This window comes from Leuciscus leuciscus, assembly GCF_965113295.1.
Source record: "Leuciscus leuciscus genome assembly, chromosome: 4".
NCBI lineage: Eukaryota > Metazoa > Chordata > Actinopteri > Cypriniformes > Leuciscidae > Leuciscus > Leuciscus leuciscus.
The window spans coordinates 5,735,176-5,752,595 of NC_138728.1; the positions used below are offsets into that span (position 1 = coordinate 5,735,176).

Consider the following 17,420-nt stretch of genomic DNA (forward strand, 5'->3'; position numbering starts at 1 on the left):
TTTAAGGGAGGTTGATTATTTGTGTTTTATGTGTTGTTATGCAGGTATTATTTTCGTATTATTTATCTGTAAAGCACTTTGGTCAGCCGAGTGGCTGTTGTAAATGTGCTATTTAAATAAAGTGAACTTGAACTTGAACTCGTTAATTCAAAGATTTACACACAGGCTCAGTGCCAATCCTATTAAGTTGTCTCTGAATACACAACTAGCTTCTGAGGCAGCAAAAATATTAAATAGAAAAAAAATGATAAGTGACTAAAAAGAAATGTGCACGCTAGCATGCACAAATAGGTTTCTCAGATGAAGCACAGAAAAAAAAATCAACTAATTCTCACGGTTTTGAAAAAAAGTCTCTTGAGTTTAACCTCAAAGCATTCAGGGAGAGCGTGCAATGCTACCTTATATTTAGGTTAAAATCAGATATGAGATTTGCGATAACGCAGCATAATTTTGATGTCCTTAGTTGTGAATTAACGCACCTAATGCCTAAAAACTAGGGGTGTAAAAATAAATCGTTTCTACGATGCATCGCGATGCAGACGAGGACGATTCGGCATCGGTTCAGTAAAAGACCATAACCGATTATAATGTACTTGTACTGACACTTTTCTGACGTCATTTGTCGCGTACGTGGATTCAGCGACGGTCGATGCGCGCATCTTTAATGGTAACATAATACACTGATTAATGAGAGCTGCTTTTAAATGAACATTTCTTTAAAAGAACATTTATTTGACAGATTTTCCTTTTCTTATATGGCATAAACAAGCTTTACTCCCTTGAAACTTAAACTGTCTGGAATGTCACTGCGACTTCCCGAACAGGCGAGCACACGCACAGACGCGCGCGCACAAATCACTTTTGAAGAAAAATTTTAACTTCAGGATGCGGTGCATCGCGATATCAAATTGAACTGAATCGATGACATGATAACCGTAATCGAACCGAACCGTGAGACCAGTGTCGGTTCGCACCCCCACTAAAAACGCTGTCTAGGAAGGGTTTTAACAACACATTCTCATGGCACTTCGTAACTTATGTTTTGGTGAATTGGTGGCTAACCTTGGACGCATGTAAAAATGTGAAGACCTCTGAAACAAAATTAGGAGCCTTTAAAATGGCATAATAGGGGCACTTTAAAACCCTCCCTCAGGTGCTCTGATAAGGATGTGGAACGTTCATCCCGTCTTGGCCAAAAAACACTTGGTAGCTGAATTTGTGCTTTTGATAAGTGTGGTACTGTTTTCCCTCAGTCGAGCATGCATCACGGGCCAGGGGTGCTCTGGGGATAGAGGGTAAGCAGGAACGCACTGGAACTCACACCACACACACTGACTTCCAGTTTACAGAGTCTCATTGTACGGTCTGAAACAGTCTGTGTGATTCCAGTCCATCCTTCAGGTTTGCCTAAAGGCAACAGAGCTAATTTAGCCCATCTCTCACAAGCTGTCACATGCTCCCTTCCTCTCATTCTCCTCCTCACAGGGGTGTCATTGCTGTTACGTAATTACTAGCTAGCTGACATACAAGAGCGAGGAGAAGAAAAAGCACTTTGAGGAAGAGGACGGGGAGTTTTGCTTGGTTCTTTTCCATTCAACTGAAATTGCATTGCTTTAGGCATTCAGACTGACTGGAAGAATGACAGCACTGGCTCAGCACTGTTTATACCAATGTTGGCCTTTAAAAATAAAATAAAACTAGCAACAAACTAGAATTCATTTTTGTGTTAATAATCATTAAGGAAAAGGTGCTGTTGATAGAGTTTAACTTGACTTCCCCTAACATAAAAAAAATTTTTTTTAAAGGGAGAATACAGTATCCAAAGGAAATAGAGAAGTAATGTAAGAGTTCACAAAAACAAAAGCATGACATTTGTGTTTTACACTCCAGAATGACTTGACTTACCAGGAATGGTCATGAAACAACCAAGTACACACACATCAAGTTATTTTAAGAGATTCAATTAAATGCCCCAGATTTATTCCTATACATTTTAGAAAGAAATACAGGGGACCAGTCACTACCCAAGTGAAAATATCAGAGGTCAGGCCAAAGTAAACATGCAGCCGTCTTCACATTGCTACAAAAATGCAGAATATTTGTGGTCTTCAAATATTAGTATAGCGATATATGTTGACAAAGAAATATATAAGGGAAGCAATTCTGAAAGTGTAAAAAATGTAAATGCAAAATGAGTGCAACAAAGGTTTTCTACACTGCAGTGTTTGACAAAAGGGTGCGTTACCTCAGAAAATGACCTTTACTAAAATAGTTTAGCTACAAAATCTGATAATCAGTTTATAGAGCCCCTGCGTCCTGATTCTTAACACAGGAGGCCCTTTTTTCCGCTCCCGTGGACCTTTTCCAGGTTTCCAGAGCTCTTATTCCACAAGCTAATCAAAACACTAATAAATCAGTCTCTAATCTGGACTACTAACAGTGACCCTGCACATGTAATATACCGTAGACACCGCAAACAATATGAAAGGTGCAGCGCACACACTCACCGCTGTCCTTGCTGCTGTTCTCCTCGATGGTCATCTGCTCCGCCAGCTCCGAGAGAGACTCATCGATCGTCTGGCTTCCACGCAGGGTGAGTGACAAACGTCTCTTAAACCTCTTCATCCTCTCCATAGGCCTCTGTGGCAGGGGGGGCCTGTGGGAACACACACACACACAGTGTTAATCATCATCGGCCTGCGAATATCTGTGGGTTATGCGTCATGCATGCAGACTTCTTTTCATTAAAAATGTACTTATTGTTTTATTAAGTTCAGTGGCATTGTGGGTTAAGCGCAGCCTAGAAATAAGAATATGCGTCACATAGAGGAAGTAAATCATGCTTTTCACTTCGACAAAGTGCATTTGCATTTGTTTTAGTTGTTAGAGTTGGTTTAGGCTAGTTGGAAATGACAGTTTAAATCAAAATTGGGTGTTCTGCAGCTTTAAGTGCATGTCAATAAACATTTACTGTACTTCTCTTCCAGGAAAACAGCCCAAAATAGTGATGACTCATCTAGTACGCACAAGTGTACTCCAATAAAATGTTCACTAAAAAGAGAACATCCCATCCCCCTAATGCTGGTTTCTGGCTCGTAGCAAAGGCAAATAACAGCTTGCCGGTGCATCTTCGGCAGTAATACTTGTGCTTTCCTATTTACTTAACCAACGATTTCTGGAATTAAAGTCTTTATTGCATTTTTACCAAGCTGTTTTTCAGAGCCCTTCAATACTTCCCAACTCAACTTCCTGTTGGGGAAAAAAAATGTGTGAAAAAGAGTCTTAAAATAACTGAAAATGTGTTCGTCTGAAAAATGATTGACATATGCATCTCGAACGGCTTGAGGGTGAGTAAATCATGGGTTTAATATCATTTTTGGCCGAACTATCCCTTTAAGAACATATTTGTAAGTTCCAGTGGGATGGGTTTTGATGAACACAGCAGGACTTTAAGACTTACATGTGCCAAGTATAAATAAAATTAAAAAAGCCTCATTAATAATAAAAAGCCTTTTAATCAAATATTCATGAGACTGTATTTTGTTTTTATAGGCACTTCAACACATGGTTGTGTGCATTATTAAAACACACTCCCACATGCGCCATAATTCCCTTTACACCAATGCATTTTCTTACAATAAATGACAGCAATGAGACATGGAATAAAAAATTATAAAAAGATACAGTTCTGATTGAATGAGGGTTGAAAAAATGAAAAAGGGAATGAAAAAAATTATGAATAAATGCATTTAAATTTTTTTTTATTTGTCATCCTTAATAATTGAAAATATATTTAGTTATCTTAGTCTAATATTGGTGTTGCCATTTTATAAAAGCAATAAACTACTCAAGGGCATGCATACATAATGGTGATTTTAACAAGATTAAAGTGTGCAAAATAACACCCCTTAACCATACAATCACTCATGCATGGATTCTCTAAAGACTTTTTAATACACCTTTAATGTGTGTGTGCTTGTGCATTTCTCTCAATACATGCTGACTTTGCAGCGTTTTAGGCAGGAAACACCTTGCTATGGGAGGCAGCGGGACTCTTTCTGTCTATTGTACTGCCACCGTCAGACTACACACACCCAAATCCACACAGGACTTGGAAGTTTCGTCGCGTTCACAAAGCGAGGTACAAATTAAACCTCCAAGGTTCTTCTAAGTCTAGCAAAAAGTACAGCACATACAGATAACATCCGGCCCCTATGATGAGCCGGGTCACCGTAATCATAAACAGAGACGCACAAAAGACTATCAGGTTATAGTGAGATGGCTTTTCTCGTGTGGTGTCTGATTTCAGGACGCTGCAAAGTGGGAAATGTGCATGCAAAGATCACACTGCAGGAAACGGCCGGTCAGAGCATCTGTGATTGGTCCCTCTCGGATACAATCACGCATACACGCCATCTGTCCATCTGACACAGACTAAAGGAAGGGGGGGGGGGGGGGTTACCGAGCCCACATATGAGGGATTAGACGACGGGTACGGGCCGATATAGAACCGACAGACAGTATAATGTGCACGCTGACAGAGCACATCTTCTCAAACAGCTGGTATCTCATTCTGCTACGTAGGGCAGCAGGGTCCAGACACACCCAGAGGCCACAAGCGTGTGTTTTCATGGGCTTGTGTTTGAACAGTTGGCATTCCTGTGTCAGACCTGCTAGGACAGGGCACAACCAGCCTGAACACACACACACAGACACTTTAACACTCTGCAAAATCACCATCCTGTTCATTAAAGGGATGCTTCGGAGTAATTTCAACCTAGGGTCCTTTGTACCATGACCTCGAGCCAAACCCTCCTGTAGGCGCTAATGGATCCAAGGTTGTATCTCATAAAATTACCCCACTAATAATGCCCAGAATGGTACCAAACTTCTACAGTAGTACAAATAGGTTCTGTACTCATAAAACGAGGCATTGGAAAGTTTGTAAGTACATCAGGAGTTTATATAAATAACACTTGCCTGATGGCTAATGCTACCGCTAACCTTGGCGTCGAGGTCACTTCCGTGATTTGGGAAAAGCCAGCAAAAAAGCTTCTGGGAGGTCAGGGTGCAAAGGACCCCAAGTTGAAATTACTCCGAACCATCCCTTTAAAGGCATGCAGAAGTGATTCCCCATCATGCAATGTCAGACTTTGGCTGCGTCTACATGAATATGGATAGTGGATACATCTGAAAAGAGCATTTTCATTTCAAAATGCTTTGTCCAAACTAGCATTTTCCAAAGGTTTCTCGTCCAGACTGATAAAGCTTAAGTCATCTTACTGCATACGCGTAAATCCTAATAAAAGCTTGTTGTAATGATACCGAGAGTCCAGACAAAGTTCTCACTGTATTCTTCAGCCATGATCATTGTATCATCAAAATATTTTGCACTCAAAATTATTCCATGTATGTTTTAAAACGCAATTGCTCTCATGCTTTGATGCAGAAAGGCAATGATCGGTCATCTTTTAAGGGATGTAATTCAAGTGAACAGCACATAGCTGGTATAACAAAAGATATCTATCGGTACATGAAATACATGACTAAAAGTGTCATCGTTTTCAAGTACCTCCGGTTTCATAGTCCGCACTACTATTCGAAAATGCCGTTTTCGTGTCTTGAGAGTGTCTTCGAATAGCTAGGACAAAACGCAGCTTCAGTGTGGACAGAAGGCCAAAACAAGAGAAAAAGATGCTTTTTAAAATGTATTCCGATTAATGTAGACGTAGCCTTTAATGTTGGCCTACAGGGACTTTACGGCGAGCCTTTTCTACTCGTCTCCAGTCTAGCTCATTAAAAAAAAAAACCCTACAAACGCATCGCTAAGTGGGCATGCAGGCCTTTTTCTTGTTTTTTTTCTTGGTTTGCACACGTCCTTTTTCGGTGGAGGACACAGACACTGTTGTTTCAGTGACACACTGCATTCTTGGCCAATGATTGAAGAGCATTGAGGACAGTGTTGTCTATTGTCACCCCGCCCCCTCCCGTCATTAACCCCTCGGTTAACAGCAGCTCGCCGGGATCACGCTGATAGGAAAGTCTGGAGGGGGGAAGAGTAGACCACAAAAATATGCAAATATGGTTACAGCTCATTTAATATGCATGTTGAGGGTGGGGCATGTGGTCTATGGTGATTTCATAAAGTGTAATCATATTTTTGTTGAAAATGAGGCTATAAGGCCCTAAGTCACACAAGTCAGTTTTTTATCCGCATGACACTGACATACACCTTGAGGTTGGTAAGATTTTTAAATGTTATTTTAAATGTTCTTATGCTAATCCAGTCTGCAATTATTTGGTCAAAAACACCGTAAACTGAAAAAAATGTGAGATACTATCACAAATTACTATTTGAATATATTTTAAAATGTAATTTATTCCTGTGATGGAACATCATAACTCAAATGTCACATGATCCTTCAGAAATCATTCTAAAATGTTGATTGGCTGCTAGAGAACCATTTCTTATTATTATCAATGTTGAAAACAGTTGTGCTGCTTAATATTTTGAGGAAACGGTGATAATTTCACTGGATTCCAGCATTGTAATTTTAATTTTTAAATAGAAATCTTTAAAACATTATAAATATCTTTACTGTCACTTTTGATCAATTTAATGTATCACTGCTAAATTAAAGTATTAATCTTTTTTCCTTTTTTTAAAATCGTTTAGATCTCGAACTTTTGAACGGTAGCATATTAAACATTATCCAACAAATCTAATAAAAGTCAAAGCAACGCTCACCGTCACAATGCTACAGTGTTTTGGTTGCTTACTGACCCAAGTCAACAGAACCAAACTCCCAAGTCTCTATAAATGTGTACATGAACTTTAAAAGTTAGACTAAACCAATAATTAGTCTATTCTAAGTCAATTATTTAGTCCAAATGAAACAATGAGCAATAATAATAATAGTACTGATAGACTTAGCAAACATTAATAATATAAATAGCAAGTTCAAGATCTACATACAGACAAAAGAATCCATTAGTAAAGCACAGCTTGTCAGAAACGGCTGAACGTACAGGGACAGTTGCATAAACTTGTTAGACATCATGTTAAGAACTATAGGCTATATGTCTTAAAAAAAGGTGGATCGGTATAAACTGAATTGGAAAAGTGAGACTGATCGCCCCTTTGTTAACTTCTAGTTTGTCAAACTAGTTCTTATGTAACTGACTTAAAAGTTATGACCAGTCTTGAAGAAAATATTTAGACAACTGGGCAGTTTATGCAGTGTGTTGCCATATGAGTACAGTCGTCCAATCATAAACGAGTATGTGAATCAAACGCCGGGAGAGAATCTGTTTACATCCCCCGGGCCAGGATTAGCCCACCTCTTCTGTACATGCTCCTCTTGAGAGATAAGGGGTCTTTGTGTGGCAATGAGAGGGCGCATTACCCACACCATAACAAAACCCTCATGTGCCTCGTGTGGGCTAGGGGAGGCACGGGAGAAGATAATACCTCACAAACTCACAGTGGCACACACACACACACTCACACAAACCTGCAGAGCTTGCAAACATAAACACTTCTCACCCAATAACACAGAGACAAAACACCAGCACCGAGGACTGCTCCTGGCCTCAGCTCCAGCTGAATTCTGGGACGACCCTGCAGCCGGGTGGCACCACAGACCGAGGGCAATTAGACCAGGAAGGCCGGACATCAAACATCACACCAGCCAAGAGGCATTAAACAGCAAGCTAATTAATAAACCACAGCCTGGAGAGACAGAAACTGGGTTAGCCAGCTAAACAGACGGACTTAGATACACAAAAAGCATTAAACCGCACAGTTTGTGTTACAGACACCTCAAATTAGGGGTGTCACAATATACCAGTACTGACAATAACCGTGATATAAAAAATAAAAAATAAAAGATATCGTTATCGTGTTAATTAAAGGTAGGGTTGGCAATTTCTGAGTGGCTAGCAATAGCAAGCTAGCTCTGAAAGCATAAGATCCAACCCTCCCCATCAGAGCGTTTCCAAAGCCACGCCTCCTCCAAAACACAAGCGTGCTCATTCGGATAAAAACGTATGGATTATCGTGTTTACTTCAAATATCTTTAGACCAAAGTATTCTTTATATTTTTATCCAAAATAGGGTGATGTGAACATTATAGAGCGCAAAACTCTCAGATGTAATTGATGTTTCATTCAAACTCGACAATGGAGGGCGACTCGCGCAGCAAGAGAGACTCATGAGTAATAGGTTCAAGGTCCTAATATGAACACAGACATCCAGGGATTGCTGTAGCTGAATAAAACGCAAAGACACATTTCGATTAAACAGAGAATTAACACGCCATTATGACAGTATTATTATAATTATTTTTTATCTGTGTTCTTCAAGCAATCTCGGGTATTTTCATAAGGATAATGTAAATTCGACATATTACTATAGAATTCTATACAGTGATAAAGGCTATAATTTCCATTTAACTGATATTATTCTATGTTTTTATTTAAAGGGATACAATTTTGGTATGTTTTAGCTTACCTCAAGGGCATTCAAGATGTAGGTGTCTTTGTTTCCGCAGTAGTTTCAATTTTGATATTTTTAGGTCAAACCGTTCGTGTCTGTCAGTCATATAATGCAGGTCGATGGTCACTGTCTCAAAGAGCATGCACAGAGAAGTCCAAATTAAACAATTCCCCATCGTAAGTACACATTGATGGCCTAAGACACGAAACGAGCGGTTTGTGTGAGAAAACGAACAGTATTTATATCGTTTTTACCTCTTATACACAACCACGTCCAAGTGATCTGAGGGCGCGCGCGCTTCCTGGTGTGTGCGCGCGTTCTAGCTTAGTCTGCCCAAGCGCTGGTTGTGTACAAGAGGTAAAAAACAATATAAATACTGTTCGTTTTCTCACAAAAAACGCTCGTTTCGTGTCTTAGGCCATCAATGTGTACTTACGATGGGAAATTGTTTAATTTGGACTCTGTGCATGCTCTTTGAGGTGGTGACCATAGACCTGCATTATATGACTGACAGACAAGAACGGTTTGACCTAAAAATATCAAAATTGAAACTACTGCGGAAACAAAGACACCTACATCTTGGATGCCCTTGAGGTAAGCTAAAACATACCAAAATTTAATTTCAAAGTGAACTATCCCTTTAAAAAATAATTCTAAAGATATCGCAATATATTGTTATCGTGAATTATTTTGGCCACAATAACAGTACAGTGAAAAATCTGATATCATGACAGCCCTTGCTCAAATCAAACTGCTTATTGCAGAGTTTTACTTTTCTAGGCAATTGGACTCATTGTAAATCGAGCTGGATCATTTTGTCAGTTTTACTTTTGAGCTACTTTTCAAATATCATGTGTAGATTTTTATTCACTATTCTTAAAAAAAAAAAGAAAAAAAAAAAGAAATCAATGCTTCATTAGGCAAGGATTCATTAAATTGATCAAAAGTGACAGTAAAGACATTTCTAATGTTACAAAATATTTATTTTTTAAATAAATACTGCTCTTTTGAACTTAATATTTATTACATTTTTCCAATATCATTTGGATGTTTTTTCTGTGGGTCGTTTTCAAAATGTCAAATTATGCATCAAGTGTAAAAAAATACTATGTAATTATGCGTTTGTGGTATATAGCCTTAGAAAGAAAAAGAAGTCTGTCATTTTCTTTTCCATAAAACTTATTTGCATGCAATATCAGACTGATAATAATTATGATAATTAAAAATAAATATCAATATTTGTTCATACTGCTATGGTCATGCATCCTAAAGGAAAAATCCCCCAAATTCTAAATAAATGGTGTATATTTTTGTAGTACCCCCCTCCGAAATCCCCCTCCTGAAATTTTTAACCTTGTTTACAATCACTAATATATCAAAAGGGAAGTCTGGAAAGCACAGCTCAAATCTTCAAATGAGCATAGGAGGAATCTCGGGTGAGATTGGCATTTTTTATTCTCTTTCTATCTCTTCCCACATACACACAAACAAAAAGTCCATTCCCATCGCCATAGCAACAGTCTTTCCTGGGACTTCTCAGCATCTTCTTTCTCACAGATCAGAATCTGTAATTTACCCCTTCGCACGCCCAAAGACAGAGTGAGAGAAAGATGGAGCTGGTGACGGAGTGGGTGAGCAAGTACAAAACAGAAGAGAGCGAATGAGAGAGAGACATAGAAGAAGCAGAATGATGTCTTTGTGTTTGACTACAAAGCATGAGATCTCCACGGCAACTCTGCTCGTCTGCGCCAAACTGCAGGCAAGTGAGACTAAAATGACACAAAAAAAGGGCAAACGAGAGAGAGAGAAAGATAAAGAGAGACAGCTAGCAAGCTTAACAGCGAGTGAAATTAGGCATATTACACGCATGACTGTACAAGCGGCTTCATAACCATCCGTTTGAATCAAGCAGGTCTATAATACCAGGAGAAAGCCATCTGTGTGAACAACAAAAATGAACGTGAACTTCACCTCTGAAAGCAAGGCTCTAGATCAGATACTGACATCAGTTTGTATCAAAGCCTGTTGACGTGTTTGCATGCATTAGCACATCTGCCCTCTGTCCAACACAGGACATCAAAGATGCATCATCACCGTCATTTACCTAGCGTAACGTAATTAAGAGCCATATAAAGGGCCAGATCTGGCAGTCCTGAGGTTCTTTCATCTGCCCGTCCACTCGACGACGCTTAAAGCACTTCAGGGTGTCATTAGCACGCTCTTCAAAATCACTCTCGCCCCCCTCAGCAGCAAAGATGAAGCATGTGAAGCCCAACGTTAATGTGATGACTGATGGGAAGATGGACGGAATAAATGCATTCATACAGAGAGGACTGCCAGCAGGTCACGATGACAAAGGCTAAAGATGTATCTGTGTGTTTGTGCGTGAGAGAAGAAGTGCTGGGGCCTCATTTATAAAACTGTGCGTAGGATTTGCGTCAGAAGTGGCGTACGGATGAAACATAGGACGTGCGTACACACAGAAATATTCGGATTCATAAAACAGTGCGCACGCACATCCTACGCAGTTTTCCCTTAATAAATCACAATCAATTCTAAATGTAGCGCAGCTTTTGCGGCTTCATGTCACGCCCATAGTTGCCCATAAATAGTCTGTGAAACGCCCACAAGTTAATATTCATAGATTGCGAAATCATGGCAAACACAGAGAGGAAAACCAAGAAACGTAATTATGGTAGAAATGATCGTTTGGCGAGGTGGAAAAGAGGAGTAAAATGTTGTTTGGAGGGCACAGTGTGGGCATTACTAATGCCAAAAAGGCACTTGAGTGGCAAAAGGTTGCAGACGGCGTTAATGCTGCAGCCTCACAACCTCGGACGAAATAAAAAAAGAAATGGTCGGACATCAAAGTCGATGCAAAAAAAGCATCTAGCGCTCCATCGCCAGAGAGTGTGTTTTCTTTTTGCAAATATGTGTTAATTTGCATTTCTGTTGTAATCTTCGTTTGATTTAGTTTGTTTTACACTGCAGATCGATCAAACGGGTGTTCGTGTGGCTGGTAATTGTAAGACTTGCTTTGTGAAGCCTCATGTTATTTATGAGAGGCAGTAATGCCATTTCTTTTACACAACTGTCTACAGTTTCACACACTTTCATGTGTTTTTTCCATCTGCCGACGGTGTCGCCATTTCTCATTTCACCCGTTTTTGTGCGTTGCGTACGCCTGGGTCAGAGTTTGCGTGAAGGACCGCACATTTTCCCGTCAAGTTTGCTTTTTATAAATGCAAATTATTGCGTAGAGAGCGGCGTACGCCTTCTTTTGTGCGTACGCAACGTTTATAAATGAGGCCCCTGGTGAGCATAAAATAACCATTTCATATGGAAGAAACTCTCCAGTAGTTTCGATCAGGTATGGTTTGTTTAAGATAGCATGTTAAGTTAAGGTGGAAGTGTTTTAACATTTCAAAAAAGACATCAGAAACAAAAATTTTGTGATCAATAAGGCCCTGTTTAAACCTGGTATTAAGATGCATTTTGGTCGATCGTATCACAAGTGGATAACGCTAAATACAGGTGTAAACGGGGTCTAAAACATTCTGTTCTCTCGCCATCCCTGATTTCTATCACGCACTCAGTGTTAGTCGTGTTTGCGGCTTTCAAAGCAGAAATGAAAGCTGTTGCTCTCCATGTTTTTCCGTCATCTCCTGCCGTGTTCATATGTAAATTGCGTGAGCTTATTTTGTCCATTAGATTGACAGATCTGAAAGAGGCCATACATTCACACACCCATAGACCCTCGAAGAAATCAGGACAGAAGTGGTTGAAAGTGGACAAAAGAGATGGATTAAAACCCCAGGAGTAAACGGATGTGCGTCTCCCTCGTTGTGATCTGATAGGCTAAAAATGCATCTTAATACGAGTGTAAACAGGACCTAAGATTTTAACTTTTATTCAGAAAGGATGCATTAAATTGATCAAGAATGACAGTAAAAGACATTTAAAATATTACAGGAGATTTTTTTAGTTCAAATACATACTCTTCCTTTGAACCGTCTACTCAAAGAATTCTGCAAAAAGTGTATCATGGTTTACACAAATATTAAGCAACTGTTTTCAACATTTATGATAATAATAAATGTTTCTTGAGCAGAAAATCAGCATTAGAATGATTTCTGAAGGATCATGTGACACTGAAGACTGGAGTAAAGATGCTGAAAATTCAGCTTTGATCACAGGAATAAATTACATTTTATAATATATTAAAATAGAAAAGTTATTTTAAATTGTAATAATATTTCACAATATTACTGTTTTGACTGTTATTTTTTATCAAATAAACGTAACCTTGGTGAGCATAATCTTTAAAAAAAACTATAAAAAAACATCTTAACGACCCCAAAGTTTGAACCGTAGTGTAATTTTACATTTTCAAGCCATTCATTTTGTAAACTTTGCCAAGTAAATGTAGCCTGGAAATCCAGACCTAAATCTAAAAGATTAATGGTCTGGCGTCGACTAATGAAAATCGGGGCGGCACCAAGCATGCATTTGAAAATCTCACTGCACGCAATTGGATAACACTACAACCAATCACAACAAGCCCCATACGCTTAGCTACCAGCGGAGCTAACTGGTAGATTAGACTCTTGCCGTATCCGGTCGGCAAAACAGCAAAAACGCCCTTCTTGCAAAGGAACGATTTGAGCGCCGTCTTCTATTCCTCTTTTAGATAAAAAGCCAAGTCTAACTCGTTCATTGTAGCGGCCAAAGCCGTTTCAAACAACTGGTGTTCATCCATAGCCATCTTGCAATGTTTACTAATGACTTCGACGTCACAGCGCTGTCGTCTTCTGTTTAGCTCGCCTCTCGCCCGCCTATATCAGATAACCCGATGTGATTGGTGCAGCTCGGATACAAGGGCATATTTAATGAGCATCATTACTCGACGCCAGAGTAACTCGCTGAGCAAACTCAACTTGTGCCCTCGCGAGAACTCTGGATTACTAGGGTAAAGTAAATGTACATTATTCTAAAAAGTGCTAATATGCTGAGTCGCAGTTTATTAAATGAAACACTCACACAAACACTCCAGCGCATTAGTCAGCTTACAGCATCAACCACAACGGATTATGTGTATCTTAAATAAACTCACATCAACACAAGCACTGAAATAATCAGCAGGAAAATCTCAAAGCAAGCCATCCATCAGGTCAGACCCCAAATCAAGATTAGATTGTCATGGAGACGGGGTCCTGACGCAAGACGTCTTCTCAAATTCTGTGCATCACTGGCCTCGGCTCTCTCCAGAAGCTCAAACACCTTCATGAATTTAAATGTCATCAGAAGATCTTCAGCATGCGAACTTAATGACTCTCAAAAAGAGAAAAACAAACAATCATTAAGAGTCGCAAGAGCATCTCTGTGTGAAGTACCATCCCTCTTTACGGCCGCTTCTTTTCTCACACAAACACAAATCCTTGAGACAGGAATGTGGCGATACACAGATAATGCTGTCTGTCTGTCAGCCTTAAGCAAACACAAACATATACCATCTCTAAAATCAAAACCGAACTGCAGGACCGAACGAGAAGAGACTCTGAGGTCAGAGAACGTGATGAAGCTTCACGACAACAGACGATCTTTCTACGTTTGTCAGTAAATACTTAGGAAAAAAACCAACCACACAGAATTAAAAGAAAGAAAGCGAGAGGAAAAACTCGGGAAATGGATTATATAAAATTAGAATGATTTCCAACTAACACTAACTTATGACTACCGGGCAAATATAGGAGATTGTGTACATAAACATGAATGAAAATACACACAGGCTTCCCACAACACCCACTCACAGCAGTCTAGAAAGTATTGCCATGTTCTTCTTATGCTCATAAGTGTGTGTCTGCATGTGTTTGTGTCTGCAAGAGATAAGAGGATGATCACACACACAATCCCCCATGACGAATGAAGCGCCAAGCAGCAGCACTGACTCCAGAAGGGAACTGCCTGTTCTCTGATACACACTCACACACACACACACACACACACACACACACACACACACACACACACACACGTGTCAATGGAAGGTCAGACTGATACAGTCTGTGCACACATTACCAATGGGGATGAAAGTTTGAAAGGAGCATGTACAGGTGTAATACCATGGTGTCAATAGAGAGCCTAAAGGGGGTCGCACACCGGACGCGCAGCTCGGCGGCGCGCCGCGCAGCGCCACGTCTTTTAAATTCGAACACACTATTCTCTATGAGAGTACACACACTGGCGGCGCCTTTCGGCGTCTGTCCGCGGCGGCTCAGGACCGTGTTAAAAATCCTGCCGCGCCACAGAGCGCCATTTACATAGTTTTATATAAAATTTACATGTGTGTGTCTCAAATCGTAGTTAATGTATATACGGACTTCACCCTGTGCTGCAATATACATTTAGTTTTATATTTATTTACAGAAATCAGAAAATTGGTGATGTTATCGGATTTTCAGGTGACAGTTGTCCTAGACGTGGCGCTGCGCGTCCGGTGTGCGGCCGCCTTAAGTCCCTCCCCTCCGCTTCCGGCTCATGGGACCTTATTTCGGAAAAAATATGTATGGTAGTCAATGGCGAGAGGCAACTTATCTTTTTATTCCATCTGAACTGTGCCCTGAATTACACATATGATGTTTGTCAATTTAAAAGATAATTATGAAAGTCAAGAAAGTTGCAGTTTGTCATAAAACAGAAGAGTAACATTTAGTTTTATGTGAAAATCGCTCAATAAACTACATCTCTCGTCTTGCACTATGTACGTATGTGTGCAGTCTGGTACAAAACACTCAGGCATGACGGCGTAATGTTACGATTATAACTTAAGTCTTATAACGTAAGACTATAGAAAAAATGACAGACGTTAGCTTCAGTAAAGTTAGCTTGATTCATTGAGAGAAAAGGTATGACGTCACATGTGCGCCTTTTGAGTTTGTAGTCTTTGTAATAACGTATTTTCACAGTCTTATACCTCAACAGTTTTACATCAAACTGCGACTTTCTTTACTTTAAAATGTATCTTTTAAATTGACAAACATCATATGTGTAATTCAGGGCACAATTCAAATGAGATCAAAATATTTGTTGTCTCTCGCCATTGACTACCATACAATATTTTTCCGAAATAAATCATGGCACATTTCCCCCCCAAAAAAAATTCAGAGCTTCATATATCCAACAGCTCAAATGATCCAGAAGCAGGTCGTCCAACTAAGCAGAAGCTCTTACATGAATTAGGGCGGTCAAAACCACTTTACTGGACAAAAAAATTAACTGAATCATCATATTTAAATGTAATGTGTATCATATTGCGCTGTAATAGTAATAACATGGTACTTTTGGTTATTAACCTGGTGAGCGAGGAAGTAGTTTGAAGGGGTGGTTGATTATGATTTCACTTTTCTAACTTTAGTTAGTGTGTAATGTTGCTGTTTGAGCATAAACAACATCTGTAAAGTTACAACGCTCAAAGTTCAAAGCAAAGTGAGATATTTGCTTTTAGAGAAATTGCTTTTTAAGGACTACAACAAACGGCTGGAAGGAACTACAAGACATTCCTCCAGGGTTAGTGACATCACTAACCCTAAAATGTACATAATCCCCCGGGAACGTGATTTATAGATTACCATGACAGAATATGCTAATCAATGACTAGAAGATAGTGTAACTCCACATCAGATACTTAACTTTAAACAAACAAAAACGTTTCTGAAATTTTCAGGACACAAGATGTTGAAGCTCCGCCCCTGTGCTGGGAGCAGCAGCTCATTTGCATTTAAAGGGACACACGGTGCGTGTTTGCTCACCCTCAAAAAGTGACAATTTTAACATGCTATATAAAAATATCTGTGGGGTATTTTGAGCTAAAAATTCACATACACGCTCAAAGACTTAGGCCCCGCTTACACGTACATGGTTATTTTGAAAAACGGAGACATTTCCCCTTCGGTTGTGCCCCCCGTTTACACGCAAACGGAGAATTCGCCTCTGAAAACCATTCTTTCTAAAAACTCCGGCCAGAGTGGAGATTTTGGAAAACTCTGTTTGCACGTTTGCATGTAAACTAAGAAAAACTGAGTTTTAGGCAGTCGATGTCACAGTATGCGACAGAACTTGCACTGCATCAAAGGTGCGACCTATATTTTCGGGATTCTGATTGGCTAACATGGGCTTGAGCTTCTCGTTACACTGCCACCTACAGGTTTGGCATGCTCTTGACGGCATATCCACGGGTTTGTGTAAACGAACACTTTTCTGAAAACGGAGAGGGTGAAATGTCCGTTTATGAAAATAACCGGCCACGTGTAAACGTAGCCTTATTTTACATCTTGTGAAAAGGGCGAGTACTAGCAGGTCAATGAATAAGAACACCCGTCCCTCCATGCCCCAGAATCATCTGCAATGTCCCACATTTAGTCTCTCTCTGCCCGAGAGATGCTCCATTACTTCACTTAGCCTTATATTTTTAGCCCGTTGCAGCTTCCCTCCATCACCCAGATGTGTCACTTCACCACTCCATCAGCCCAGCTTCTGCCACAACAAACCTTCCAGCAAAATACGCTGAAAGACGCAGAGGTCAAAATCGACATCACTGCAACAGGAAGGACACATTTGGCACTGCGACGGAGCTGTTAGCTGATATCGAGCAACTCCAGATATAGGGCAGCAGTTTATCTGTGGCTGATCGTCCTGACACCTGACTGGCAGGAGGGCTGCTAATCCCACGATCCTCTTTAACAGCGTGAAGCCATGATGACCGCAAACTTCCTGTCATTGTCCCCACAGCAGGTGAGTGGCATTCCCGAGCAGGAGCACAAACAAACACCACAATAGGGGCAACAAAAGCATGTGGTGAGACTCCAAGCAGCCTCTGGGTTATGTACTGCTAAAAATGATTTCGCTACTTCTTTAAGATCTAATG

General features: G+C 40.0%; 1 protein-coding gene across 7 annotated transcripts in view; it reads right to left on the reverse strand.

Annotated features, from left to right (window-relative positions):
• cdk17 (cyclin dependent kinase 17) overlaps positions 1 to 17,420 on the reverse strand; it is a 55,291-nt gene that overhangs the window by 26,254 nt on the left and 11,617 nt on the right. For all 7 annotated transcript variants that reach the window (XM_082168431.1, XM_082168432.1, XM_082168436.1 and 4 more), the window contains exon 2: positions 2,508 to 2,656. In XM_082168431.1, the coding sequence (XP_082024557.1) occupies positions 2,508 to 2,634 (127 nt within the window). In that variant the 5' untranslated portion in view covers positions 2,635 to 2,656. The remainder of the gene's footprint in view (positions 1 to 2,507; positions 2,657 to 17,420) is intronic.